Source organism: Ailuropoda melanoleuca, chromosome 1 (assembly GCF_002007445.2).
Source record: "Ailuropoda melanoleuca isolate Jingjing chromosome 1, ASM200744v2, whole genome shotgun sequence".
In the NCBI taxonomy this organism is placed as follows: Eukaryota; Metazoa; Chordata; class Mammalia; order Carnivora; family Ursidae; genus Ailuropoda; species Ailuropoda melanoleuca.
In genome coordinates this window covers 66,603,636-66,630,616 of record NC_048218.1, presented here as the reverse complement: position 1 = coordinate 66,630,616, position 26,981 = coordinate 66,603,636, and the positions used below count along the sequence as shown (strand labels likewise).

Here is a 26,981-nt window from a genome sequence, read left to right as displayed (position 1 = left end):
TTTGCAGAACTTCCTTAAGCAGTCAGGGTGTGCTGAGTCATGCCAATCAGGGCTTCAGTCATGTATCTGTCTACCTATTAGGTTAATGTCCACGTGCTGATGGTCTTTTTTGCTGACATCCGGGGGCTTATGTCTTAACTGCCCCTTGCCCGTGATATTGACAAATGCTTTTGTGGTTAATTGTCTTATTTTAGGACATTTTGCAGAAGTCATTTCTGCAAAGGCTGCAAAGCAGAATGTCAGTGTGGTCCCATCTAAGCTGCAAAACAGGATGTCAGTGCTGTTTTATTTTAGCCATCCTGACTCCGTATCTTTTTGTTGGAGACCCTGGCCCTGACCGCCTCACTGTCCAACTAACTCCTAACACTGGGATCTCTACTACAGACCGCAGATGAGATCATCCAGTATTGCCGGAGAAAGATGCGGCATTCACCTGCTATTGAGATGCCATCCTTGCCTCTTCCCAAATTGCCAGATCTAATTTTCCATTTGAAGGTGGTTAGTTTCTGAATGATTTCTGTCTCATTTAGGAGAACTGATTATTTATCACTGCAATATTTACAAATGAATGAAGTAGCAGAAAGCATGTTTTCGTTCCTGCTCCATTAACATTTGCTCGTGTGCCAGGATGTCGCGGTGTCTCTGAGTGGGTTGGCACAAAGGGGTTATGTGACCCTAAGCATACGGCAGCAGTAGAGGTGATGTGGGAAGCTGGTTCCCATGAGTACCTCTGTTCAGGCTGCTCTTACTTGACATTGCCCGCCTTCCGCAGCCCAAAGGAGCCTTCCCTGCTGTGCTGCCTAGACCACGGTGCCCGTGCCACTGGTCCCCTGCATCTCTCAAGGCCCACGGGAGGACTCCTCCATGACGTTATCCTCTGACCACAGTAAACTTCTATTATCTCTACTTTTTTTGAACCATTCCATTGACTTAACAGCCTGGATGTGCTGACTTTCCTGTAGCTTAGGCCTTGATGTTTGTAGAGTAAGAACCGTGTTGTTTCTCTTTGTGCGCTCCACTCTGTGTCTGGGGCACACAGTAGGGGCTGGGTAAATATTGATTAGTGCCGCTCGAGGCATTCCATGAACGCACTCCATGAACAGACAGAGTACTTGGTTAAGATTTACCTACAGTGCTGGAAAGTGACTCTTCTCTTCTTTCTCTCCAGTTACAAGTTATTCCCAAACTGCGTCCCATCCTTTGGGTTCCGCCATCTGCTGCCTCTCACAGACAGAGTTGACAGCTTCAATGAGGAGGTTCGCAAACAGAGGGTGTCCCGGAACCGTGACGCGCCAGAGGGCGGCTTTGACGCAGTTCTCCAGGCGGCTGTCTGCAAGGTAATTTTCTTTCTGGTTTCATCCCTACGTGTGGGCGGGTGTTGGCACCGCCTGCAGGAGACGGCAGATTTTGAGCCACCCCAGCCTGCGGTTCCTGTCCATTCTTACATCAGAGGGTGAGCTCAGGGATGGTGAGGAGATCTGTAGCACTGCAATCAGCTGGGGCTCGGTGATGGGTCGGGGTTGGTGCATGTCCCTGTGTCAGCGTGCGGCTGTGTGCAAAGGGATACTGTCTTTGCCAGAACACAGCTGTTCTGTGTTTATACTTTAGGCTCTTTTGCTTCTTTTCAGGGGAAAAAAGTAAAGTTCAAACCCTGTGCATAGGAGCTTGTTGAGCTTTCTGGCCCAATTTTGGTAAATCTTCGAGATTGCTGTGTTAGGGAGTCCAGCTGAAGAAGAGAATTGCATGTCACCTTACGTTGCATTTCTGTTTGTGTTTCTCCAGCTTTTTCTGTGATATATGAATCCAGAGGGAGGACGTAGACTTAGGTCAGAAATGAACTCATGCTTTGAGAGGTTCCAGCCTCAGTGAAATATATAAATGGAATGTTGATAATAACTTCTTTTTTTTTTTTTTTAATTGAAGTAGCACTGACACGTGATGTTACATTAGTTTCAGGTGTATAACGTGGCGGTTCGTTAAGTGTGTGTGTTCTGCTGTGCTCATCACAAGTGCGGCTGCCCTCCACCACCATGCGGCACTATTATAATACCACTGACTAGATCCCCTGTGCCAGACCTTTTTATCCCTGGAAGTTACTCTTTCCAGAACTGGAAGCCTGTATCTCCCACTCCCCTGCACCCATTTTGCCCATCCCCCCGTGGCCCTCCGCTCTGGCAATCATTAGTTTGTTCTCTGTATTTATGAGTCTGTTTCTGCTTTGTTTGTGTGTTCGTTTGTTTTGTTTTTTAGTTTCTAGATAAGTGAAATCATGTGGTCTCTGTCTTTGTCTGACATATTTCACTTGGCCGATACTCTCTAGGTCCATCCACGTTGTCACAGATGGCAAGATCCCATTCTAATAGCTGAGTAATACTCTGTTGTGTGTGTGTGTGTGTGTGTGTGTATGTGTGTGTATGTATCCATCCATTCCTCTATGGATGGACACTTGAGTTGCTCCCGTATCTTGGCTATCATAAATAACGCTGCAGCAAGCATAGGGGTACGTAGATATTTTCAAGTGTTTTCATTTTCTTTGGGTAAATACCCAGGAGTGGAATTACTGGATCATATGGTATTTATGTTTTTAATTTTTTGAGGAACCTCCCTATGATTTTCCAGTGACTGCACCAATTTCTATTCCCACCAACGGTGCATGAGAGTTCCTTTTTCTCCATATCCTCCCCAAGACTTGTTAGGTAATAACTTATTCTTCAACTAATTTTCTACTGTCAAAACAACTCAATAACAACAACAAAAGATTTTTTTTTTAAAATCACTCGTGAATTTGCTATCCCAACACATACTTTTATAATTTTTCCATAATGGCCATCATAGAGCATGTGTAAATGGTAATGCTTTCTTGAGAATTTTGGTGGCTCAGCAATAGGGCCGTCGTTGGGACTCCCGTGTTTGGGGGAGGGCTGGAAAGGGGACTGGAACTCAGTTTGGAGAGGCTGCTACTCCTGTACTAAGTGGTAAGCACTTAGCTGTCTACTTACATAGTTTCTGACCTCAGAGAGCGTGTTTTCAGTGTGTGACAGACTCACTTTTTCTCCACTCAATCCTTGACTGAGTGATAAGAGAGCCACAGTTGTCCTTTCTGAAATAAAAAACTGAAATGGTAGAGAGGGAGGTATGATAAAGGGAAGGAAACATGGGAAGAAAGCACAGTCTCCTTCGGTCCTCTTCTTGGTCCCACTGCAGCTCTGTTGTCATTCACTATGTCCTTGGGGCCACCCCTAGAGAAGGTCTCGCAGTGGCTCCCTCTCCAGGATGGCTGCAGTGTGACCCTTCCCAGCTGCTGGCCAGAGCCACACAGTCTGATTCAGAGGCTCCCGGTGCTTTGTAGGAGTCCAGGAAGGCCAGATGGAACTGAGCTAGAATGTGTTCAGCTCTGTGTTGTTACAGTGTGTCACAAAATGGGCCACTTATAGATTTGCTTCAGAAAAAAAAATTACATTTTTGTCTGGCATTCAGACATTGATCATATGAGGCATTGTCTTCACAGATATTCCACCTAATCTACTTCTTGGCAGGGACAAATAGTGCAGAGAAAACAAGATCCCTCTCAACTCCCCATCCTGAGAATATTGTGTATTTTCTTTTTTGGGAGGAGAAAATCATCTTTAAGGTTTGGGGGAAGGAACGCAGTGATAGGACTAAGCAATGTCTGGTTATGTTAATTCTGTTAGTGTAATCGGAATGGCACAGTGGTCTCGGAGAAGCTGTTGCATCCACTCTTGTGCCCACAGAGCCTTCCTATACCACCCAAGGCCCATGCAAATCTTGCCTTTGGAAACATAGTATTTCAAGGCTCGAGCATTTCAGAGATGCTGGCAGATTTCTTGAGCTCCTTGCATGGATCTGGTGTGTGAATTATTGTTGCCTGACAGGTAACTTTATGAGCATGTTTCAGTTTTATGTCTGTTGACATTTCCTCCCACCATGGCCTTTGCAATAGCAAGTACTTGGAAAGTTAATAAATGCTTGGAATTATGTAGTCTGGGAGCCAGCAGCTTCCCCCTTACCATTCCTTTTCCTGTATGCTATGTTTGGGGACATATCTGGAAATTTCTTTCTTACTGGGAATCACCTATATGAGAAATACCATCCTTCCTGGTTCACCACACCCTTACTTTCAGAAGCCAAATACTGGAAACAGATTTTGGCTCACCTTTTGATGAAAGACTTTGTAACAATCATATCCTTAGAGGACATTTAAGGACTTGAATAATTCTCAAGATAAATAGAGGAATGGAGAGCAAGTGACAAAACAGTATAGACATACGATGTTATTTTGCAAACAAAAGAAGAATGTGGAAAAGATTGGAAGCAAATAGAACGAAGCGTTAACAGTAGTTGTCTCTGGTTATAGGACTCTGTGGTTTTTTGTTTTCTTGGCTGGATTTTAATTTTATATTTACGTTTTCACATTGCTTTTGTTTGATTTTTTTTTTTTTTACTTAGAATGAAACATCTCAAACATACAAAAGTAGAGAGAACAGCAGAATTAAACCCATGTACCTGTTGTCCGTCTTTGATAGTGACCAACTGCTCGCCAATCTTGTTTCATTTGTATTCCTCACCATTCTCTCTCTCATTATTTGAAGGGAATACCAGATATCATTTGTTTCAATATTAGATTTTTAAAGATAATTAGATTTTCAGGGTTTTTTTTTTTAAGAGCTAAGCATTTCTGACTTTGTTTACTGAGTTTTCTGCTGCCTCCTTTTTTTTTTTTTTTTTAAGATTTTATTTATTTATTTGACAGAGAGAGACAGCCAGCGAGAGAGGGAACACAAGCAGGGAGAGTGGGAGAGGAAGAAGCAGGCTCCCAACAGAGGAGCCTGATGTGGGGCTCGATCCCAGAACGCTGGGATCACGGCCTGAGCCAAAGGCAGACGCTTAACAACTGCGCCACCCAGGCTCCCCTGCTGCCTCCTGATTGGCACAGATTAAAGGCCCTTCCACTTAATGCTGCAAACTGAGCGTGACAGAAACTGCAGGCCCCTGAGCTGTGCCTGGAGAGCAGGGTTATGAGGGCTGGAGCTCGCTGTGCCACCATCAGTACCCCCACCCCCGCCCCCAGCAGAGAACGACCTTGAGCCCCTGGAGATGAGCTGATAGCAGGCTTAAGCGGCTCACAGGGGGCTCTTTGTTCTGGTTTCATTCTCGCCCAGCTTTTCCTGGGATAGACTGTTATCGACTTCTGGGATTTAGGGCTATGGAATGTTCACATGCCTGACCTTAAATCCCACCTCTGTGGCCCACTTTATATTTCTTGGAAAGCTGTTCTTTCCAAAAAGAAGGAAACTGTTTCTGTTTAGGATTCCATATAGGATAAGGACCCTGGTGCTACAAGTACAAGTCTTTTCCCCCAGCAGGTCACATTACTGTGACAGGCCATTTAAAAGGTCCACAGTTAAGGGACGCCTCTGTCATCAATGCAGGCATTTTTTCCCCAGTGGCTTCTATCTGTCTAGTTTGGATAATGGAATAATACTACTGCCCTTAATTTCTTATCTTTACTTAGAAATCTGTGCTCAAACTTTTCTTGGTCAGAATAATAATTTCCCCATTACCACTTTTATTGTTCTCCCAGGACTTTCTAGAAGTTGACTCTAGGTTGTTTAATCTGAAATTATGTAGATGAAAGTGTGATGAGTGGTTCAGACTGGAATTAGGGCTGCTTTCCTGTTCTCCCTGAGCTGGGCGTGCCCTTGGCCTGGGCAGACAAGGGAGGGGCGGTCCAGGAGCGCTGCATTCCAAGTTGCCAGTCACCACTTTGTGGTTGTTTGTGGTTAAAGAAGTGACCTGCAAATTTGAGCTTGGCCACATGGGGTTCTAGGGGCTGCTTTCTCCAGTCAGGCAGAAAGTAAGATGCATACGACCCAGCACATTCCCCTTTGGCTTCAGCTTCTAGCCCCCCAGCGTTTATCCTCCACAGACTTTGTTTGAATATTGATTCTCTAATTTTGTACTGTGTGTTAAATTTTTAAAGCATTGTATGTCCTCCCAGAAATAGGTGGATGAGTCAGTCTCAAAACAAAGTAAGTTTACATGCTGAGTAAAAGGTCTGTGGCACGGGCTGGGTCCCTTTATGCCTTTGCTGTTAGAACATTCTAATCTAAACCGGAGACCACAGCCCCGGAATTGCTGGGGGGTGGGGATGGGGGCAGCTTCACTGTGGCAAGGCTTTCTGCAGGAATGCGAATTCTGGGGACCTCTAGAAACAAAATTACTGCTGCCCTTGCTCAGCCCTCATCCATGCTCCAGGTGTTTTGCGTACGTTCTCTCTGATGCTCACAGCGGTCCCTCAGGGTATTGGTGGTGGTGGCTGTCCCCACCTACTGAGAAGGAAACAGAGTAGCGCAAGGATTCCTGAAACTTACTGTTAGTAAGGGGTAGAGCCGGGCTTTGAACCAGATCTGGTTGATTCTAAAGCCCATGCCCTGACCGTTAGCTGGTGCCTGGTGCACCAGGGAGATAGTGACAGTGCCGAGCGGAGCAGGGAGGACCTTGCTTTGAGTCGTGTTGTCCTATTCAGGCTCAGCCTCTTCTGCTGCTAACTGGCTCCGTGGAGGCCAGCCGACTGCTCTGGGCCTCAGAGCGCTCATCGGGAAAATGCAGGGAGATGGGATTGGAGGTGCCTGTCGGTCCTACTTTTCATGAAGGACTCATTGCGGCCCCTCCCCCTTTGCTCAGAGCTCTCGGTTTTACTTTTGTGTCCTCCTTGTTCAGCCTCACGCTGGGACTGGCTGTGACAGATACCTGTAGAGGGTGGGAATTCCCGATGCCTGGAGTCAGTCCACTCTGCCCTCCTCTCTCCCAGCCTCCCATGGAGTTGATTGAGGTTTTGGGGGTTTTGTTTTTGTTTTTCTTACTTGTTTGCCCGATTTCTTTCTTTCTTTCTTTCTTTCTTTCTTTCTTTCTTTCTTTCTTTCTTTCTTTCTTTCTTTCTTCCTTCCTTCCTTTCCTTCCTTCCTTCCTTCCTTCCTTCCTTCTTTCTTTCTTTCTTTCTTTCTTTCTTTCTTTCTTTCTTTCTTTCTTTCTTTCTTTCTTTCTTTCTTTCTTTCTTTTCTTTCTTTTCTTTCTATTTTATTTATTTATTTGACAGAGAGAGAGACAGCCAGCGAGAGAGGGAACACAAGCAGGGGGAATGGGAGAGGAAGAAGCAGGCTCCCAGGGGAGGAGCCTGATGTGGGGCTCGATCCCATAATGCTGGGATCAGGCCCTGAGCCGAAGGCAGACGCTTAACGACTGCATCACCCAGACACCCCATGCCCGATTTCTTTTAAACCTCAGACTTGTGTGGTTTTTCCAAGCACGAGTTGAGAAATGTATGGACTTCTTCGAAGAAGGTAGCCATCCCCGACACTTCATGTCACCTGAAGGAACTCCCTATCCTGTTCCATTTTCTCACGGTCTGGGTTATCCATCAGCACGCGTGAGCTGCTTCTGCTAGCAGATTGTACCACGGTTTGGGGGCCTTGTTCCAACCCCAGCATGCAGGCTCTTCCTCTGGGTCAGGGTCTCAGAGAAACACCACGAAAAATCTGGAACTTCGCCGTTGCCCAGGGAAGCATTAGAGGCCACGTGTGCGGGTGTGCAGGCCTCTGCCTGAGCCTGTGCAGCTTTTTTGCCGGAGGTGGTGAAGATTCTCCTTGGCTTTCTATTTTGCAGATCCTTGTGGTCTCCTGTGTATTTTTTTAATCACGTGACTCTTTCGGTCCCTGAGGTGATGTTTCCTCGTTCTGCCTGGTGCCAGTGCACTGTGCTTTGGGTTTGGGCTGCCCTGTCAGCAACTGCTTGTTGACACAGGGGTGGGAACGGACTGAGCTCCAACTCAGAACTGTCACCAGGGCGGGATGAGAGCTTTTGTCTCTTCCGGTCTTCTAGCAGAAGCCCGTAGTGCTTGTTTTGAGGGTGTTCTCACCCCGGTCTCGCTCAGCTACTGATGGCAGGGAAGAATCATCCTGGGGAGGGTAGGAGACCCACTCCATGACTGAGGTTGTATTTCCATACCTGGTTAGGATGTCACTTTTCATTTCAAGTTGTGGGCTCCTCGGTGCTTTTAATGTCCATTGGCAAAGAGGAAAAGAGACAAGGTTTGATTCTTGGGCTCTCCTGGCCCTGCTCTCTCCCTAAACCTCTACCCCTGGCCTCTGCATTCCAGCCACAATGACCTCGACAGTGACCTCGACTCTGTTTACTGTGATTCATGTAGGGCCCTTTGCACGTTGCTGTTTCCTCTGTTTGCAATACTCCTCTCCTGTATTCCTGCTTTTCTTTCTTTCACTTTTTTTATTAATAAACTTTATTTTATTTAAGACCAGATTTAAGTTCACAGCAAAGTAGAGAAGAAAATGCAGAGTTTCCATATACCTCTTGTTCCTCCTGCCCCCCTCCCTGTTCTAGCCGCCGCCCCCGTCAACATCCCCCATCAGACAGAGTAGTATATCTGTTACAATCCGTGAACCCGCCTTGACCCATCGTTATCAACTGAGGTCCATAGTTGACCTCTGGGATCACTCTTGGTATTATACGTTCTATGGGTTTGGACAATTGTACAATGACCTATATCCACCATTGTTGTATCATACAGAACTGCTTCACTGCCCTAAAAGTCTTTGCTTCACCTCTTCATCCCACTCTTCTTACCCCTTTTCTTTGAATGTCTAGTCTCTGCCTACGTATGTTTTGGACCTCCACTTGTCTGTGTATCCAGGAAGCCTGATGGAGCGTCCTCATGAGGTCAGAGTGCCAGGCCCTTGGTCACATCTACTTTAGTTACCATTTTATTTGTATTCGGGCCACTCCTTGAGTGACTGTATGCCTCCCCTTTGAGATAGTAAGCCTTTTGAAGGCAGGGACCCCCATCTCTTTTTTCACCACTGCATTTCCGTAGCACCCAGCACATTGCCTGGCACATAAAAGGCCCTCCTTAAACATTTGGTGAGCAAACAGATGCTTTGTTCTCACAGACTCCTTTATGCTTCTAAGTTCAGGAAGCTGCAGGTCCACCTGGCCGCAAGCCCCTCCACCCTCCTGTCGGACCAGGCTGTCTCCATGGCATTTACGGTGCTTCATAAGCATCCGTTAAAGAGAACCGGAAGTATCGTTAGCTGGCAATACTTTCCATCTCAGGAAGTATTTATTGAGCACCTAGTGAGTGTTCAGTGGCGGGTGTGGTGGGAAGAACTAAAGAAAGATGGGAAAAAGTGCCTATCCTTGGGAGTTTGATTTGAGCTTGCAGATGTACCAGAAAGTAATAAACCACCTATTTGTGAACATTAGCGGGAACCATATGAAGTTGCTGATATTTGACGATCAATAATATTTGCTACTTGACTACTAATAGTTTCTGCTAAAAAAATAGCAACTTCGTGTGGTTCAGCCTCATACATTCCAAGTGTTTCTCGTCTTCCATTTGAATTGGACTTTCCACATCAGACAAGATCTGTTGCATTTTGTTGGGCTTGGGCTCGAATGGAATGTCTAAATTCTGACTCACAGGCCAAGATTTCTTTTCCCTAAGGAAAGAAATACTACACTGTTGCCCTCCTTAGATTTAACCACAGAACAGATTTAAAAAAATGTTCATTGCAAAGTATGGATGGAAGCAGGAAAAACAACTAATGGGAACATGATTATTGTCATCAAGTGACAGAAATAGACTTGAATATCAGTGTGATAGGGGAAGCCAATCACAGAACTAACCTCCGTTTTCCTGATGTGTCGTGTTCAAATTCAGACTCGGTGGTCCCCAAGCTCAGATCCGCTGTGGGGTCTGCCTGCTGGCTGGTCAGGTCAGCCTCCTTTCTATCTTCATTTCCTCCCCCAAACTTGTTCTCTCTCCCAGTGCTTGCCCGAAAGGGTAGTGTGCAGTGTTTTATTATTATTTCTGAAAACTTGTGGAGTACTTGCCATGTGCAGGACGCCGTGTTAGGTGTTGTGAGAATGCCCCAATGCATGAGCCACAGCACCTGTCCCCGTGAGCATCACCCCGGCTGGAAGACAGGTGCTCGTCCCACACCCTGCGGGACCAGTGCAGCACACAGCAGTGTGCACGGAGCCGGCCCCTAGGACCTACTGACGGAACCGCAGCATTCTTCTCCTTCAGGGTGTCCCCTTGTTCTCTCTGCCTCTTGGTCTCCCCTGCTGATGATGATATTGATTACCATTTTTTCCGTGCTTTGTGAGAGCCAGGCTTCATGCCAAGTACTTCAACGGGCTTACTTTACTTCACCCTTTGAATGTGGTTTTGCTGTCCCCTTTTGATGAAGAAACAAGCCTTGGAAGGTGGAATATTTCTCAAGGTTCTTACAGCTAGAAATGACAGAGCCAGAGATGGGACTGTACCCACTCACCTGGCTCCAAGGCTGGAGTCCTTCATCTTGACGTTAGAGTGCCTGCTGACTGTTGTGGTCCCACAGGAGCAAAAGGGTGGGAGGCCTGTGCTTCCAAAGACAGCAAATCCTCATCTAAGGAAACACGACGATTTCCCACATGAGGAGGACAGAAACGGTCCCAGGGGAACACAGTTGCACGTGCTGTTTCTCTGGAGCAAAGAGTTTCTTGTTTATTAGGAAATGGTTATGACGTGGCTCTGTCAGCCCTAAGGACTTTCCAGGGAGACTTCTAGTGCTGTCCCACGGTCAGAGCGCTGATGGAGCCCAGCTCTTTGAGTGAGCATACTAATCTTTGACCTTGGCTTCACTCTCTGTAAAATGGGAACTCTGCTATCTGCCTTCTCACTCATAATTCAGCAGTTCTGCTCACAGTGCTGTGGCGAGACGCTTTTTCAGATGGTGGCTCTTTTCCAGCAATGAGGGAGTGGGCGGCTGGAGACGGAGACCCGAGGGCTGTATCAATACTTTCATGCTGCGTGAGCATTCACTTTAATTAGATTGACCTTGCGGTCAGAAAACCCAGTCATTTAAAGCTAGTGTTTCCATCTCACTGAAAATGCCCCTGGGATGGCATATTGATTCCAGGCTGTGAACACCGTGTACTGGAGAGTGCTGTGTGTCCTCCGAACAAGCAGGCCAGCCCACATTCGGGCAAGCTTCCATCCCCGTGTCCTAAGACAGCCGAGTGGTACATCAGCTTTTCTCAGGTTCCCAGGAACCAGCATTTCAGGCCCTCCCCGGCACTGTCCCATGGGGGCATTCTTGAGGCTACCCTTCTCGCTGGCCATGCCCAGCTGTGGTCCCTGTGTGTAAGCAAGTCACTATGAAATAGATCTGGGGACTGACAGGCTTAATGTGAGGCCGTCAGAAGATTCAGCTGCCACATGCAAGAGCCCAGTCCCGGACCTGTTTTCCTTTGTGAGGTCAAACCACATCCCCAGAATTGCATATGCCTGGGGCGGCGGGAGGCGCTGTGTTTAAGACGCATGTGGACAGGGGCGCCTGGGTGGCTCAGTTGTTAAGCATCTGCCTTCAGCTCAGTCATGATCCCAGGGTCCTGGGATCGAGCCCCGCGTTGGGCTCCCTGCTCTGCGGGAAGCCTGATTCTCCCTCTTCCATTCTCCCTGCTTGTGTTCCCTCTCTCGATGTCTCTGTCAAATAAATAAATAAAATCTTAAAAAAAAAAAAAAAGACGCACTTTGACAGTGAGAGAACAGAGGCCGGTGAGTAAGTGGATGATGCTGGGCTTGGAAACCACATCTCAGGAGGGGTTGGTTAAAGGTCAACCAGGAGGAGAGACACCAGGGAAAAAGCACACCTAACCTCAGACATCATCACAGCAGAGGGAGTAGACTCCTCTGGCTGTTCTGGGGGGGGTGGGGGTGGGGTGGGGAGTGTGCTAGGATAGCTGCAGGGAAGCAGTTCAAGTTAAAGGTAAGGAAGAATTTTCTAACAAAGATCTCTGCTCAGCACTGAAGTAGGCTGCCAGATGGGGTGGCGAATATGTGTGGGGGCCCCCTGCACACATGGTGGGACGTCAGAGGGAAGCTCCCTGCACTGGGCGGGAGCGAGGACAGGACCGCCTCTGGGGTTCCTTCCAAAACTTCAGGTGCTGCATATTTCCTCCGAGTCAGTTTCTGGGCCCAGTAACCCCTAGTGCATTTGTTCTTGGAGTAGACTATCTCTGTCACTCCCAGCAGTCCACCCTCTAGGCTGCATTTGTATTTGGCTGCCATGACCATGAGCTCCACCGTGCACACTCATTTGCATGCCAAGCACAGCTTCCTTTGACCTGGTGCCTAGAAAAGCTTTCCCTGGTTTCAACGGCTTTTCCCTGGAGCCACCTTACCGTGGGGTAAAAGTCTGGGTACGGTGGGGGAGCTGTTCAGGGGGGACCCAAGGGCAGACTGGAGGTTGGCAGGAGAGATGGAAGCCTATTTTTTTGCTTTCTTTAAAGATTTATTTATTTTAGAGAGAGAGAGAGAGAGAGGTGGGAGGGGCAGGCGAGAGGGAAAGAGTGTCTCAAGCGGACTCCACGTGGAGCAGAGCTCAGAGCCTGACACCGGGCTCCATCTCACAACCCTGAGATCGTGACCTGAGCCGAAACCAGACATCGGACTGTGCCACCCAGGTGCCCCTGGCAGCTTATTCTTGCTCTGTTGAGTGATGTTCCTCCTTTGTCAGACTTTGCAGCCCCTGATTGTGACAGGGAAACCACATCCTCTGCTACCCGGTCCCCGCGCTGTCCTGGGCCAGATGTTAGAAGTAAACAGAGCAACAAGTTTGTCTTCACTCTTGGGGGGAGCCAGTTTTTGTTTATTTTCTCAAAGTCAGGGAGGCCTGATCTATTTCTGTTCCTGCTTCCCCGTTTTGTGGACTACTGCCTCCTCTTCACCACCTCGCAGAACCCCAGGTCCCCCAGACTGACTCTCAGGCCTGGCTGCGTGGGTCCTCCCAGTAAGCATCCCCGCTGTCTGCCTGGCCTCTCCCCGCTCCCACTCCCACAGTCTGATGCAGGCAACAAGCCAGCCCGTAGCCCTTGATGCTTCCCGTATTGAAGCGTTCAAACTGGGATGCTTGTGACGTTGGAAAGCATAGATAGCCGTTGGAATTGTGAACGATGTGACGGAAGACTTCTAACCCCACCAGGGTGGGTTGTGGGGCGCAGTTCTGACCGTGTGTGTGTGTCCATCTGCTCGTCCTTCACTGAGTGCCGAGCCTGGGCTGCCTCCAGTGCTCTTGCCCTTCTGGGGCTTGGGCCCTGCACCCCTTTCTCTCTTCCCACACCTGCAGATCGTTGCTGCTGAGGACAAATTCCTTACTAAGTTTTCCACCCTGGGAAAGTCCTCTCTGGCCCCAGCCCCCGTTCGACTGGTTGGTCCCCACAGAACTAGATAGAGGGTTTGCCTCCAGGGACCTGGATGGAATCAGATTCGGGGCTTGGTGACAGTCCCCCCAGCCACTTGCTACTCCTGACTCACATCCATAGTCCATGGGTGGCTGCTTTCCATGTAGTGTGGCCACCTAACCCGTGTAGGTTGCCTGCCTGGAACAGCTGGAATACACTGGGTCACGGTAACATGGCCCGGCAGAGTGCAGGTAGGTGGCCAGGAGGAAGGTAAGCCTCGGGCTGTGCCTGCTCACCTGGAGTGTTTAGGAAGTGAAGGAAGACTTGGGAAATTGTGTGTAGCATTGCCCAGGTGTTCTGTATCAACACAGAAATGAGAGAGTTGAGAGTTTCGGGCTGGCCAGTGTTGTTGGGGGACCAAAGAAGATGAAAAAGATAATTCCAAGGTTCCTAGAGAAGGCATGTGATAGTCCCATTGTCAGAAATGAGGAAGCCTGGGGGCTCCTGGGTGGCTCAGTCCTTAAGCGTCTGCCTTCAGCTCAGGGCATGATCCCAGCATTCTGGGATCGAGCCTCACATCGGGCTCCTCCGCTGGGAACCTGCTTCTTCCTCTCCCACTCCCCCTGCTTGTGTTCCCTCTCTCGCTGGCCGTCTCTCTCTGTCAAATAAATAAATAAAATCTTAAAAAAAAAAAAAAAAAAAAAAAGAGGAAGCCTGGAAGGGCAGTTGATCTGGGTATAAAAATGGTGCTGCACCTTCAGATGAGCTCAATTCCAGGTGGTGGCAGACACTTTTGGATTTTGGTGCAGACCTGGGAGGAAAGCTTAGGAGAGAGGTCAAGTGCCTGGTAGGATTGCCAGTCACCCAAGTAAATCTCCACAAATGGGGGTGGGGGGTGGGGAGTATTCTCTTTGACCTCATCCACCTGCTGGCAGAGCAGCCAGAGGGGCAGGGGTAGGACCATGCAGTGTGCCGGACATGCAGGGGTACTCAAAGGAGTTCGGGTTGGCACAGAGGCCCCGAGAGCCTGGCCTACAGCAGCCATGGGATTGGTTCTTACCTTTGGCTGAACATGAGGCTCATCCCCGAGCTTTAAAAATGGTGGCGGCTGAGCAGCAGATCAGCTCAGTTAGATCAGGAGCCCTGGGCGTTAGTATTGATGAAGCCCCGTAGAGGACCCTGAGTGCAGCCAGGGCAGAGACCATGTGCGCATGAGGGGGGAGACAGGATCTGAGAACTGTCTGGGGATCACATGGAGATGTCTGATGATAAGGAATTGAGGAGAAGAATAGAGGCCTTAGATCTGCCAGTCTTAGAAAAGAGACAGACACAAGTGAGATTTTCAGCATAGCTGGGTCACAAGAAGAGTTATGCAAAGTGGGTCATGAGTGTGTTTTTAGGCACATGGAAAGGAACCAGAAGAGAGAGTGACCGATGGAACAAATTCTCCAAAGAGGGCAGGATGCAGGGGCTGTGTTTCCTGCGGGAGGAGCATCCTTCTTTGGGGACAGAGAGATCAGAGAGGCCAGGAGGATGTCCCTGGGACTGAAAGGCATCCTCGGGCTGTGGGACCAGACCCTGCAAGCCACTGGGAATAGACGGGGCAGCAAGTCCCATTAACTGTCTCTCTCTGTGATGAAAAAGGCGAGGTCACCTTCTGAGCGAGTGTAGGAATGGGGGTTTGCAGGCTGAAATAGATCTTGGGGTGAATTTGATGCAGAGCTGAGCCACGAACAGAGAGAAGTTCAGTGAATCGCAACTTTGGCTGGATGTTGGATTTCTTGCTTCTGAGTCGGGTATGTTCCTGTCCTGCCCAGCCCCTGACATTTTCATCTTGTGGCTGACCTCTATGGCATTTAATGAAACTGACTTTTAAATATTTTGTTTTTACTCTGAGACATGGAGAAAAATGTAACTAAATAAATAGATCTAGGGTGTGTTTTTTTTTTCTCGCTTAATTTTTTTTTTTCTAAAAAGAGAATATATTCAATCTAAAAGTATAGAAAATGCAGGGAAACGGAAAGGAGGATAAACATCACCCATGACCCTACAGTGTGAAGATAAGATTGTGTGCTTCTGAATTACAGATTTAGGTCACAGATTCGTGACTCCATGGAAATACTGATGACAGTCCTTGTCAGTGTTTCACTGTTTTCTACATACAGGTACGGAGCTGGGTGCCCCTCCATCTGTGTCATCCTCTCAACAGCCCCATTTTATCAGTGTCCTATTATCGCCTTTTTATAGAAGAGAAGCTGGTGGGGAAGGATTGAGTAACTTGCCCCAGGTCCAAAAGACAGGTTGAGGCAGGTGCGGGGCTGACCTGGGACAGGCCAGAGGAGCCCCTCACTGCTATGGAATGCTGCCACCCAATCAGTGTCGGAGCGGTATTCCCTTGCGCATTACTGACATTTGTCTATTCGTGCCATTTCTTGTATTTAAGAGACTTTATGAGCAAACCGAGTCTTCTTTAAATGAAACAGCTTTATTGAGGTATAACTGATGTATAATAATCTACACGTATTGAAAGTGTACAATTTGAGAAATTTTGACATGTTTACACAGCACCTGTGATACACACACACACACACACCACGATCAAGATAACATATCCTTCTCTCCCCAGGGAGAGTTTGTGCTCCTGTCGTTTCTCCCTCCCGTGTCTGCTTCTCCTCACCCCAGGCAGCCCCTCATTAACTTGCTGTCACTATACGTGAGTTTGCATTTGCTAAAATTGTATATATACCTTTTTTAGCCTGGTTTATTTCAGTGAGCACAGTGGTGTTGAGGCTTACCTGTGCTGTGGAGTGTCTCCGTCCTTTCCTTTTGCTCCTGAGTGGAGTTCCATTGCATGGATGGAGCACAGCTCGTTCCCCGTCTACCTGTGGGTGGACATTTGGGTTGTTTTGGATAGCTGGTTGTTTTGGCCTATTACAAATAGAGCTGCTGTAAATGTTTGTGTTCAAGGGTTTGTATGGATGTTTGCCTTTATTTCTTTTATTTCTGTAGCTGGGAGTGGATTTGCGGGGTCATCTGATGGGTGTTTAACTTTTTAAGAAACTGCCAGACTGTTCTCCAAAGTACACGTACCATTTTGCATGGCTGGCGGCCGCGGGTGATCCGCACCTGCATCAGCACTGGATGTGGTCGGCCTTTTTCGTTTCAGCCGCCCTGTTAGGTGTGCGGTAGGATCTCATGGCGGTTTTAATTCAAGGCCTTTTTCGACTTTTCACTATGCGGTACTTCATGGCTCCTGTGACGACGGCAGAGCCTCCCATGTCAAGCAGTGGAAGGCTGAAGAAGAAATGTAGAAATCAGTACCAGTCTTAGAGTAATAATCACAGACCCTCTTTTATGTGCTAAGGGCTTTTTAATACATTATGTCCACACCTAGCGTCAACCCTGCAAAATAAGATTTCCTCCATTTTACTGATGAAGAATCCGGGGCTGAGAGAGGTGTCTCAGAGCAAAACGGGTTTGAACCCAGCCTTTGTTCAAAAGCTCACGTACTCTGGCTCCCACACCATACTCCATCTTGTAGCTGTTCTTTCTTTAAAAAAATATCCACTTTCCCACTATTGCTCTCTGCCCCAAACATGGTGTGCAGAGCTTAAGCCTTCAAAATAGTCCAGGCGGACAGTAGGAAAATTATTTCTAATGTAAACTCTCTGTGGAGTCACTGCTTATAAAATCTGAGCCCAAAAGCCCGGGTGAATGAATAAGCATGTCCTGACTCATTCTCTGCAGCCCAACCTCTCGGCCAAGTTTGTTAACGTCACTTACATAACAAGAGTCCAGTTCAGAGAAAACAGAATTATTATTATTATTATGCTGTGCCATTCTTTGTTTGTAGAGCTATTTCTGTTTCAGATGCAACCTTTCAATTTAACAAACATTTATCTTGGACCCCGCAGTCATTAGTTGAGAGACTACTAAGTATTTTAATGATCTCTCTCTCTCTGTCTCTCTCTCTCTCTCTCACACACACACACACACACACACCCTCTATACCATCCTCTCTCCCTATATGATTGGCTAGATGAGCTTTATGAGTAAGAAACGGATCACCTGAATCTGGCTTTTCTGGTCCTTACTCGTTCAGTGACCTTGGGCTAGTTACTTAATGTCTCTGAACACCAGTTTCCCCTTCTCCATGATGGCGGTGTATTTCCTGCATTACAAGGGTTGCAGTGAAGATCAAGTGGAATAGGGGAGGTGATCAATAAACGTTAAGCATTATTATTCCTGTTTTTACTAACAATAAAAAAGCTTTTAAGGCGTTAAATAATTTGGTCAAAGCTGTGCAGGTAATTACAGGTGGCAACAAAATGAAAATGCCTATCTTGGGGCACCCAGGTTCCGCATTGTTCTGTGTCCTTGTAGCCAGCCTCCTTTAGATTCCTACGAGCCCCCCGGGGAAGCTGGCATGGAAGAGAAGAAGACAGAAACAATTGAACAACAGACCCGCCTTCAAAACTCAGTCTTGTGAAAATAGTACTTGCTTCTGAAAGACAGTTGGGGGCACAATGGAAAAAAGAAAAAGATATTGCCTGTCATCTAACCCCCAACCACAATACGGTGTATGTTGTTTCGATTTCTTACTCTCTTTTTCCTAGAAAGTCACACTCGTTTCTCACGTGGTTTGTAGTCACAACGCCATTATAGTATTGTATACTTTGTTTTCCACTTAGTATTACACATGTTTACACATAACTTCATACTTTTTATGAGCATAATTTCTATTGGCTAGAGAGGAGAGATCTCCGTACACTTAGCCGTTCCTGAATAAGGGGTTCACATCTTTCCCTGTGTGTCACTACTGGTGAAAATACTGCTGTGCATACCTCAGAAAACTGCTTGCGGATAGAGTCCCTTGAAGTCAAATCAAAAGATTGAGTCAAAAGATGTATATTTCTTGAAGGGTTTTTTTGTTTTGTTTTGTGTTAAGTCACATTATTGGGGGATAATATACACAGAGTAAAATTCACACTTTTAGGCTAAAGTCTTCCAGCCACGCCCACAATGAAGATAGAGGTTGTTTCCCTCCCCAGAAAGTTTCCTAGCATCCCTTTGTTGCTGGTCCCTCCCTTTACTCTCAGCCTTTGGCAAATACCAATTTGTTTCCGGCCCTATGTTTTTGTCTTTTCCCGTGTATCATGGGAGTGGAGTTTGATAGTACGTTGCCTGTGGAGTCAGGCATTTTTCACTTAACGTAACGCTTTGGAGATCTGTCCACGTTGTGTGTGTTAGTAGTTTGCTCCTTTTTGTGCAGAACAGTATTCCATTGTATAGATGTACAACATTCTTTCTCTGTTCACCACTTGATGTGCATTGTTTCTACTTTTTGACGATTATGAATAGCTGCTATAAATATTTGCATATAGGGGCGCCTGGCTGGCTCTTTCCTATTCTTGATCTTGGGGTTGTGAGTTCAAGCCCCGTGATGGATGTAGAGATTCCTTAAAAATAAAATCTTAAAAAAATACATTTATATAGAAATTTTCATGTGATCATAAATTTTCATTTCCTTTGGGTAAATACCAAAAAGGGGGATTGCTGGGTTGATGGTAAGTGTATGTGTAACTTTATAAGAATCTGCCAAGCTGTTTCCAAAGTTGCTGGAACATTTGTATTCTCACGAATTATGAGAGTTCCAATTATACCACATCCTTGCCAGCACTTGATATTATCAGAGTTGGTGTGTTTGCCATAGAAATAGCTGTCTAATGGCATTCTTATTGTGGTTTTAATGTGCAGTTCCTTAATGACTAATGATGTGGAGGACACTTTCATGTACTTATTTTCATCTATATCTCTTCTTTGGTGAAACGTCTGTTGAAGTCTCTTATCTTTTTAAATTCGGTTGTCTGTTTTACCTGTGAGAGTTCTTTTTGTGTTCTGCATACAAGTTCTTTATCAGATTTTTATTTCTTTGCAAATGTTTTCTCCCAGTCCACGCCTTGTCATTTCATTTTCTTAATGGTGTCTTTCAAAGAGCGGATGTTTTTAATTTTGGTAAAGTCCAGTTCATCAGCTTTTATCCTGTGAATCATCTTATCTAGGAAATCTCGGCCTATACAAGGTCACAAAGGTTTTCTCCTGTTCCTTCAGAAGCTTTAGAGTTTTAGGTCTAGTTAATTTTTTAATCTCTTTAGTAAGAGGTATGGGTTGAGCTTCATTTTTTTCCATATGGATATCTGATTGTTCCAGTACCTTCTATTGAATTGACCATATATGTGTGGGTCTATTTATCTCTATCATGCTCCACCATCTATGTTTATTGAATGTCTCAATTACTGTTGCTTTATAATAAGCCTTGACCTTAGATAATGAGTCCCTCAACTTTGTTGTTTTTAGAAAATTATTTGGCTAGTCTCCATTATTTGCCTTTCCATGTGAATTTTAGATTAAATTTACCATTTTCTCAAAAAGCCCTTCTTGGCTTTTGATTGGGTTTGTGTCGGGTTTATAGATCAATCTGGGAAGAAATGACATGTCAGTAACATTGGTACTTCTGATCCATGGAAACTAACGCTGTTCATTTTTTTTTTTTTTTACATTTTTTAGGTCTCTGATTTTCTTTAAGGTTCGTAATATGCATTGTCAAATTAATGGTTGTTTTTCTACTTTCTTATCAAGGTGTTTAGCATATTATGGTGTCCTCGTGGATAGCACATCCACATTTTTCCTGCAAAAAGCGCTTCCTTGAAGAGTCCTCTGTATCCTTCCAGCTCAGCTTAAGTTTCACGTACCTTGGGAAGGCTTTCCTTCCTCCTCCTCTCCCGTTTCCATTGACGTTGTATGTACCTTCATTAGCACCCTCACGGTGAAGTGCTGGAGCGTGTTTCTGTTCGCTTGTATGCTCCTTGGGATCTGGAATAAGCTGTTTTGTGGACCCAGTGCCTTCCCTAGGGCCTGGCACACAGTAGGAGATCAGCAGTTATACGTTGGATGAATGTTGAGAGTCGAAGAGACTGATTACCCAAAAGGTTAAGTTCCTTCTCACAGGAGGCATCCAGTTCTCAGTCCTCATTGGCTTTTCTTCAAACTCTTTTTCTCTCTCTCATTAGTCTGACTTTTCGTGATTTATTTTTTTATTTCCATGCTGCTTTTGGAGCAAGTGAGAAAATACTATAGCTCTTTAAGGCTGTGAAATTCATCAGTATGGTGATAAGAAAGACAGTGATGCCCTCAACCCTTCCTCTGCCAGAAGTTCAACAGCTCTTAACTTGTGAAGTCTGTGACTCCAGTCTTCGGCTTTCACATCAAGCGTGCATGTGTAGACAGCTCTCGCCACGTGTCGTGCTTCCTGTACTCACTGTGCTACCAGCATATTCACGGATGCCCTTTCACTATTAGCAAGAAAGTGGCCATGTCTCAATTTCTGTTAATAATAATGACTGGGAGTGTTTTTGTGCAGCCCTGGAGCCGCAGTGGCTCAATGTGAGAAATAGAGTCTTTCCCTCGCAATACAGACTGTGTTTAGCTGTGCCTCTGACTGGAGTGGGTGCATGAAGCAGCGAGGGGAGAATAGAGCTCATCTGATTGACCTTAACACCAAAGTAGCTCAGTTAATGGCTAGAGTGGTCTACACCTGCCAGATTAGATGGCAGATTTTACCACATCCTCCAAAGACAGATCCATTAATCACTGGAACATTCCATCCTGAGCAATTTGTGTCTCACCGGGGGACTGAAGTGTTCCCTTACTGGTCATCTTAGATAAGGCCAGCTGGTGCATTGTGGGCGGTTGGGTTGAGGTGGGTTAAAGGCTTTTGTGGTGAAGGAATAATACACGAGGCTAAAAGGGGAAGCGTCCAGAAGGGGTAGCCCTTGGTATAACTGAAAGGAGCAGGGAAGCATCTGATGGTCAGGAGAGGGTTCCAGGCACGTGGGCCAGTAGGGGCCCAGCTGTGGAGATTTGTCTCTGTGCACTTAGGCTTCCTCAGTCCAGGCCGTGTCTCTCCTCAGCTTTGTGGAATCCTTCCTCTGGTTTCTATGAGTGTTCCCCAGCTATGCCTGTAGGGGAATGCCACTGATTCAGACCATGACCCTGGGAGAGGGGCCAGTGCCCTGTCCAGTGTCCTGCGGCAGGCTTGGGCAGCAGTTAGAAATGCTTGGCACCCATCAGACTTCTGTCTTTCAGGAAAAGATCGGCTGGCGAAAGGATGCATTGCATTTGCTGGTGTTCACTACGGATGACGTGCCCCACATCGCACTGGACGGAAAACTGGGGGGCCTGGTGCAACCCCATGATGGCCAGTGCCACCTGAACGAGGCCAACGAGTACACTGTGTCCAATCAGATGGTGAGGGCCGGGGATCCCAGCCCTGCTCCCATGATCCTGCCTGTGGTCCAAGTGCTCACCTGGGCCCCTACTCACGGACTTTACTATCTGTTCTGGAAATCAGGTTTCTATTCCATCTCCCCCAGCTGGGCTTCCAGAACTCCTTATTAACTTAGAACGTTTCTCACAGATTTCTGTAGCTGTTTCATTTTTCTGCCATTGTGCACTTAAATGCAAGCTAGTTAAGAAGAGGGGACCAGGGTAGACAGGATAGATCTCAGGGGTAGAGGTGATCTTACAGGAGGGCAGGGACTGTGCTCCTGCAGAGATCAAAACTGGGATAGAAGTTACAGGGCAAAACAAATGAAGATAAAACTTTGTGACTTCTAGAAATGAGCCCCAGAAGCATTGAGTTCTGTCAGTGTCAGGAGTATGGCTGCAAGTGTCCTGCACAGAATGAGAGGCCCCAAGGACCTTCCACTGTTAATAGTCTATGACTATGACCATGTCATTTAAAACAATTTATGCAAAATTTCAAACATATATAGTAGTAGATAGACCAGTGAAATGAACTCCTGTATACCTGTCGCCCAGATGCAACAATTATCAAGATCTTGTCACACTTACTGTGCAGTTAAAAAAAAAAAAAAATCTATACCCTCTTCCTTCCCAAATCCATTCTGGTGTCTAGCTAGAGAGAACTATTTTATTTTATTTTTTGCTGGGCAAGCCCATTTTCTCCAGTTTCGAGCCTTACATATTATCCAAGAGTAATGGAGTCTGGAAAAAGGACTCATAACTATAAAACTTGATAACTGTAGAGCTGATGAGGACCTCTGTACCCATCGTTAGCCCTTAAAATCCTTCGGGACAGTATCAGACTGCCTCTCAGCCTCCCCTCCTGCTTGGCCCTATCCCCCACCACTGCCCAACTTTTAGTCCAGAGGTCAGGAGCCTCTTCTGCCCATTCCGAGTCATTAGCAGGACCTGTTAAGGACATTGGCAGGCCCAGTTCTTGGACTTAGGAGAGGGAAAATAAGGCAAGGAGATAGGGAGGAAAGGTCTTAGGGAAGAGAGGAAAGGTAACGGGAGCTGATGGTAGATGGTAGGATATGGTGGCTGGGCTCTAGGGGGGCCTCTCTTCTCTGCCCCATCCCTGCTGGAAGGATAGAAGGAGGCACAGATCAGGTGTGGGAATCTCTCACTCATCATATCTCCATTCTGGCTTGGCGGGGAGGAAGGGGGCAATGCATCTAGTTGGGGAGGCGCCAAAGGGTCCTTTCCTAGAGATCTCTGCGTATTTCCCCAGTTTGAAGCTGAGGATGGGGCTTGGTTATTATGGGTGACCAGGGGAAGATGCTTTTCCCAGCAAGTGTTGAGTTCCTGAGTGCATGTTGGAGCTGAGATACCTGTTATAAATGTTACAGCCTTCACCTTTTTTTGTCTTGGCCTAGGACTATCCATCCCTTGCCTTGCTGGGAGAGAAATTGGCAGAGAACAACATCAACCTCATCTTTGCAGTGACAAAAAGCCATTATATGCTCTACAAGGTATGTCTGGAGGGAAGGAGGGAGGCTGGTGGACTGATTCTGGGGCCCATGATGACCCCAAGGTGAATAGGAGATTAGACTGTGCGGCAGGGCAAAGTGTGGGGAGGTGGGGTAAGGAGTGTTAACAGCCTTGCTCTATGTGGGAAGAGATCCAAAGGAGGGGTGGAATATAGCCCTGTCTTGATCTAGTGGAAAATAATAGTATTGAAGAAGTTATTAACATTCTCCTAGCAGTGCATGCCTTTACAAACAATGTAAACATATGGTATCTAGTTTGATCTTGAGAAAAACTTTGGAAATAGTATGAGCTCCCATTTTTCAGGTGATGAAATGGATATCCAATGTAATAGGGAAGGAAAATATAAAATAAAAGTATACAGGAGGAAAACCCAGGCATCAAAGGAGGCTACATCACTGACTCCAGTATTCTGAGTTTTATGCCTTCTTCGAAGAGTAGGGCAGACCAGGGGCTTAGTCTGAGACAGGAATTCCCAAAGAAAGCAACAGCTGTCTCGAGTGAATAGAGCAGTCTGTGTATGAATCTGTTCTGTCTAAGAGACTTTTCCCGGGTCGCCCTCTGGACCGTCATTATAAGCTCCCCTCGTGAATGTGTTCTTTCTCACAACCATAGGCGAGTCACATTTTGAACCAGAAGTCTCCTAGTTGCTCAGGCAGTGTTCATGTAAGCTAGATGGAAAACCTAGCTCCCCTCTGACTTCCTTTGCCTTGAGAAGTTATGAGAACTGAATCAGCAATCCCTTCCCACCCCTACCCGCCCCTCGGACCACCAGCCCCTGTGCCCTCTCCAGACTGCTCTTAAATATCCACAGAAGAACCTCTGTCTGACTGTGGTTTTCTCTTGCTTCTGCCTGAGATTATCACTGATAAAATGCCACTTATATCTACTTGAGTTCTTTCTCTTCTTCTAGTCTGAATCAATTTTAGAAGATGAAAACAAGGGATGAGGATTGTTTTCTTGTTCTGTGCAGTGGAAGAAAGCAGGACAAAACCTGTCCATTTACAAGGAACATCTCTAGAGGGATCAATTGCACAGACTAGACTGGGTATGCTTCTAGACGCTTCAAGATCGTTCTTGCTCAGAACCAAGGACACCTTGCCCAGGCAGTCGGCCCATGCAACCCAAGGCAGGCTGAGGGCAGTGGGAGTTTCTAGAGGTCTCTGGCACTTTAATACATGACATACTCAGGTATTAGGATAAATGAAAGAGGAAAGGCAGCCACTTCAAGGCTGCCTGCTGTGCCTCGGGACTTCACCCAGAGATACCCAGCTGTCCTCGGGAAGCCACCATTCACATCTGAGTTCCCTATTCAGGGAAGAGGCCATAGTTGAGACTCTTGGAAGTGCTTCTCCTTTTGCTCCTGCTGAACACATCGAGGATGTCCTTGAGCTGAACCCAGGAATATAGATCTATGTAGATCTGAGGAAAGATGGCAAGAATATCAAGACCGTGTTGCCTGTAGAGGAGGATGGAATTTCAGAGTTGTCTGTTGCATGTCAGGGAGAGAGATCTCCCGGAAGGAGCAGGACATTCTGTTTCAGGAACAGATCTTGCCAGGCCCTTTGCACTCAGACCTTCTGGGGTTGATATTCCACAGTCTGCTGCCCAGCTCTGTTCCCCAGAGCCGGTTCTTCTCGCCGTTCCTTGTGGCGTCTTCTCCAGTTCATGGTGTGAGAGAGCGTGGTGCCAGGGGTCCTTAGTGGTCTAGCTCGGGAGCTCAGTTGGTATAGAAGGGTAAAATTGGCTTATATTTCTTTTTTCTTTCTTTCTTTCTTTTTTTTTCTTCAAGAATTTCACAGCCCTGATACCTGGAACAACAGTGGAGATTTTACATGGAGACTCCAAAAATATCATTCAGCTGATTATCAATGCGTACAATGTAAGTCATCAGTTTCTTCCCCACTGCCACCTCCACCCCACCCTCTCCCGCCGAGGTTCCAGGCAGTGAATTATGCTGGCGTGTGGGGCTCTGCTTCCTACTGCCTGTCGCACTCTGTCTTTCTCTTTTTTTTAAAGATTTTATTTATTTATTTCACAGAGAGAGAGAGTGTACGTGCACAAGCAGTGGGAGTGGCAGGCAGAGGGAGAGGGAGCAGGCTTCCTGCTGAGCAGGGAGCCCAATGCGGGACCCTGAGATCATGACCTCAACCAAAGGCAGCTGCTTAACCAACTGAGCCACTCAGGTGCCCCAAAGATTTTATTTATTTATTCGAGAGGGAGAGAGGGAGAGAGAGAGAGAGAGATTGCAGGAACAGGGGGAGGGGCAGAGGGAGAAGCAGACTCCCCACTGAGCAGGGAGCCCAATGTGGGACTGGATCCCAGGACCCTGAGATCATGACGCGAGCCAAAGACAGATGCCTAATCTGAGCCACCCAGCCGCCCCTTCTCTGCCTGTCTCTTGAGTGTGATGCCTTTCTCCTTCACTCAGGTTTGGGGTAGAGAAGGCCATTCTACTTGATGCATCCTCTCCCCTCAACTCTGCCCTCTTGACTCTCATCAAAAGTTGAACCCAGTGATCAGCAATGGCTCAGTCAGACTCAGGCCAGTGGGCCCTGGACATGCTTGGGTCCTGACTTCATGATAGCCTGGGCCCGTGGGAGCACCATGCTTGGGTAGGCCCAGGTTCTCTGCACCTGCCCAGTTGCCGAGGTGATCCTGCCTGCCTGTTGGCAGGAAGTGAGAAGTGTGCACGCTGACCTTGCCTCTCAGTGGACAGGCCAGTTAGCATTCCCCAGGCTCTAGGCGCTCCGCATAGAGCTGCAGACTACAGTGGAATATAAGAATCCAAGAAGAAACAAAAGATCTTAGCCTGTCCACTTAGGTCTGATTTTAATCAGGGCCTTTCAGAGGGAGGCTTTGAGGGCCTTGTGAATTCTGTGCTCTGTGACTTGTCATACTGACTCGGCTCTCTGTGAGTAGTAAGTGGGGCACTGCCAGACACGCTCTTTAGCTGTCCCTTCCTCATGCCAAGCCCATCTCTGTGATTCCCAAATCGTTCTCCTTCCTATCCTCCTTTCCCTCAGTTCTGTGGACCCATGAGGTACTTGACTCAGTCCTACTTTCCTCAGGAAAATGGCAAGCCCAGTTTCATGTGCTGGCAAGTGTGTCCCCTCCGCTGTCCCCTCCCTGCTAAGCTCCACTAGGGTTGTAGCTTCCAGTGTCCACCCAGCTCCTCATGGGGCCAGCTAATTCCCAAACTGGAATTCACAGTGCAAGTCCCTGTTAAAAGAAAGTTACGCATAAAGTAAATATAGTTTAAGTAGCACTATTAGTCCTAAACTTACGTAAAATAGACATTTGTGGGCTAACCTGGGAACCTCATTATCTACTATGGCATCACACACGTGGTAGAAAAACCATCTTAAACCAAAGAGGTAAAGGATCTATATTCTAGAAACTAAAAAACACTGATGAAAGACATTGAAGAAGACACAAAAAGATGGAAAAAATTCCATGCTTATGGATTGGAAGAATAAACATAGTTATAATGTCTTTGCTACCCAGAGCAATCTACACTTTCAATGCCATCCCGATCAAAATACCAATGACATTTTTCAAAGTACTGGAACAAACAGCCCTTAAATTTGTGTGTGGAACCAGAAATGGCCCCAAATTGCCAAGGAATGGTTGAAAAGGAAAAACAAAGCTGGGGGCATCACATTGCCTGATTTCAAACTATACTACAAAGCTGTGATCACCAAGACAGCATGGTACTGGCACAAAAACAGACACATAGACCAATGGAACAGAATAGAGAACCCAGAAATGGACCCTCAACTCTATGGTCAACTAATCTTCAACAAAGCAGGAAAAAACATCCAATAGAAAAAAGATAGTCTCTTCAATAAATGGTGCTGGGAAAATTA

The 26,981-nt window shown here is 46.7% G+C and overlaps 1 protein-coding gene across 4 annotated transcripts in view; it reads left to right on the top strand.

Annotated features, from left to right (window-relative positions):
- ITGB5 (integrin subunit beta 5) overlaps positions 1-26,981 on the top strand; it is a 93,699-nt gene that overhangs the window by 17,200 nt on the left and 49,518 nt on the right. For all 4 annotated transcript variants that reach the window (XR_004625063.1, XM_034659781.1, XM_034659770.1 and 1 more), the window contains exons 3-6: positions 1,169-1,337; positions 21,406-21,567; positions 23,001-23,096; positions 24,905-24,994. Coding sequence is in view for 3 of the 4 variants with exons in the window: in XM_034659781.1 (XP_034515672.1) it covers positions 1,169-1,337; positions 21,406-21,567; positions 23,001-23,096; positions 24,905-24,994 (517 nt within the window). In the remaining variant the exon portion in view is untranslated. The remainder of the gene's footprint in view (positions 1-1,168; positions 1,338-21,405; positions 21,568-23,000; positions 23,097-24,904; positions 24,995-26,981) is intronic.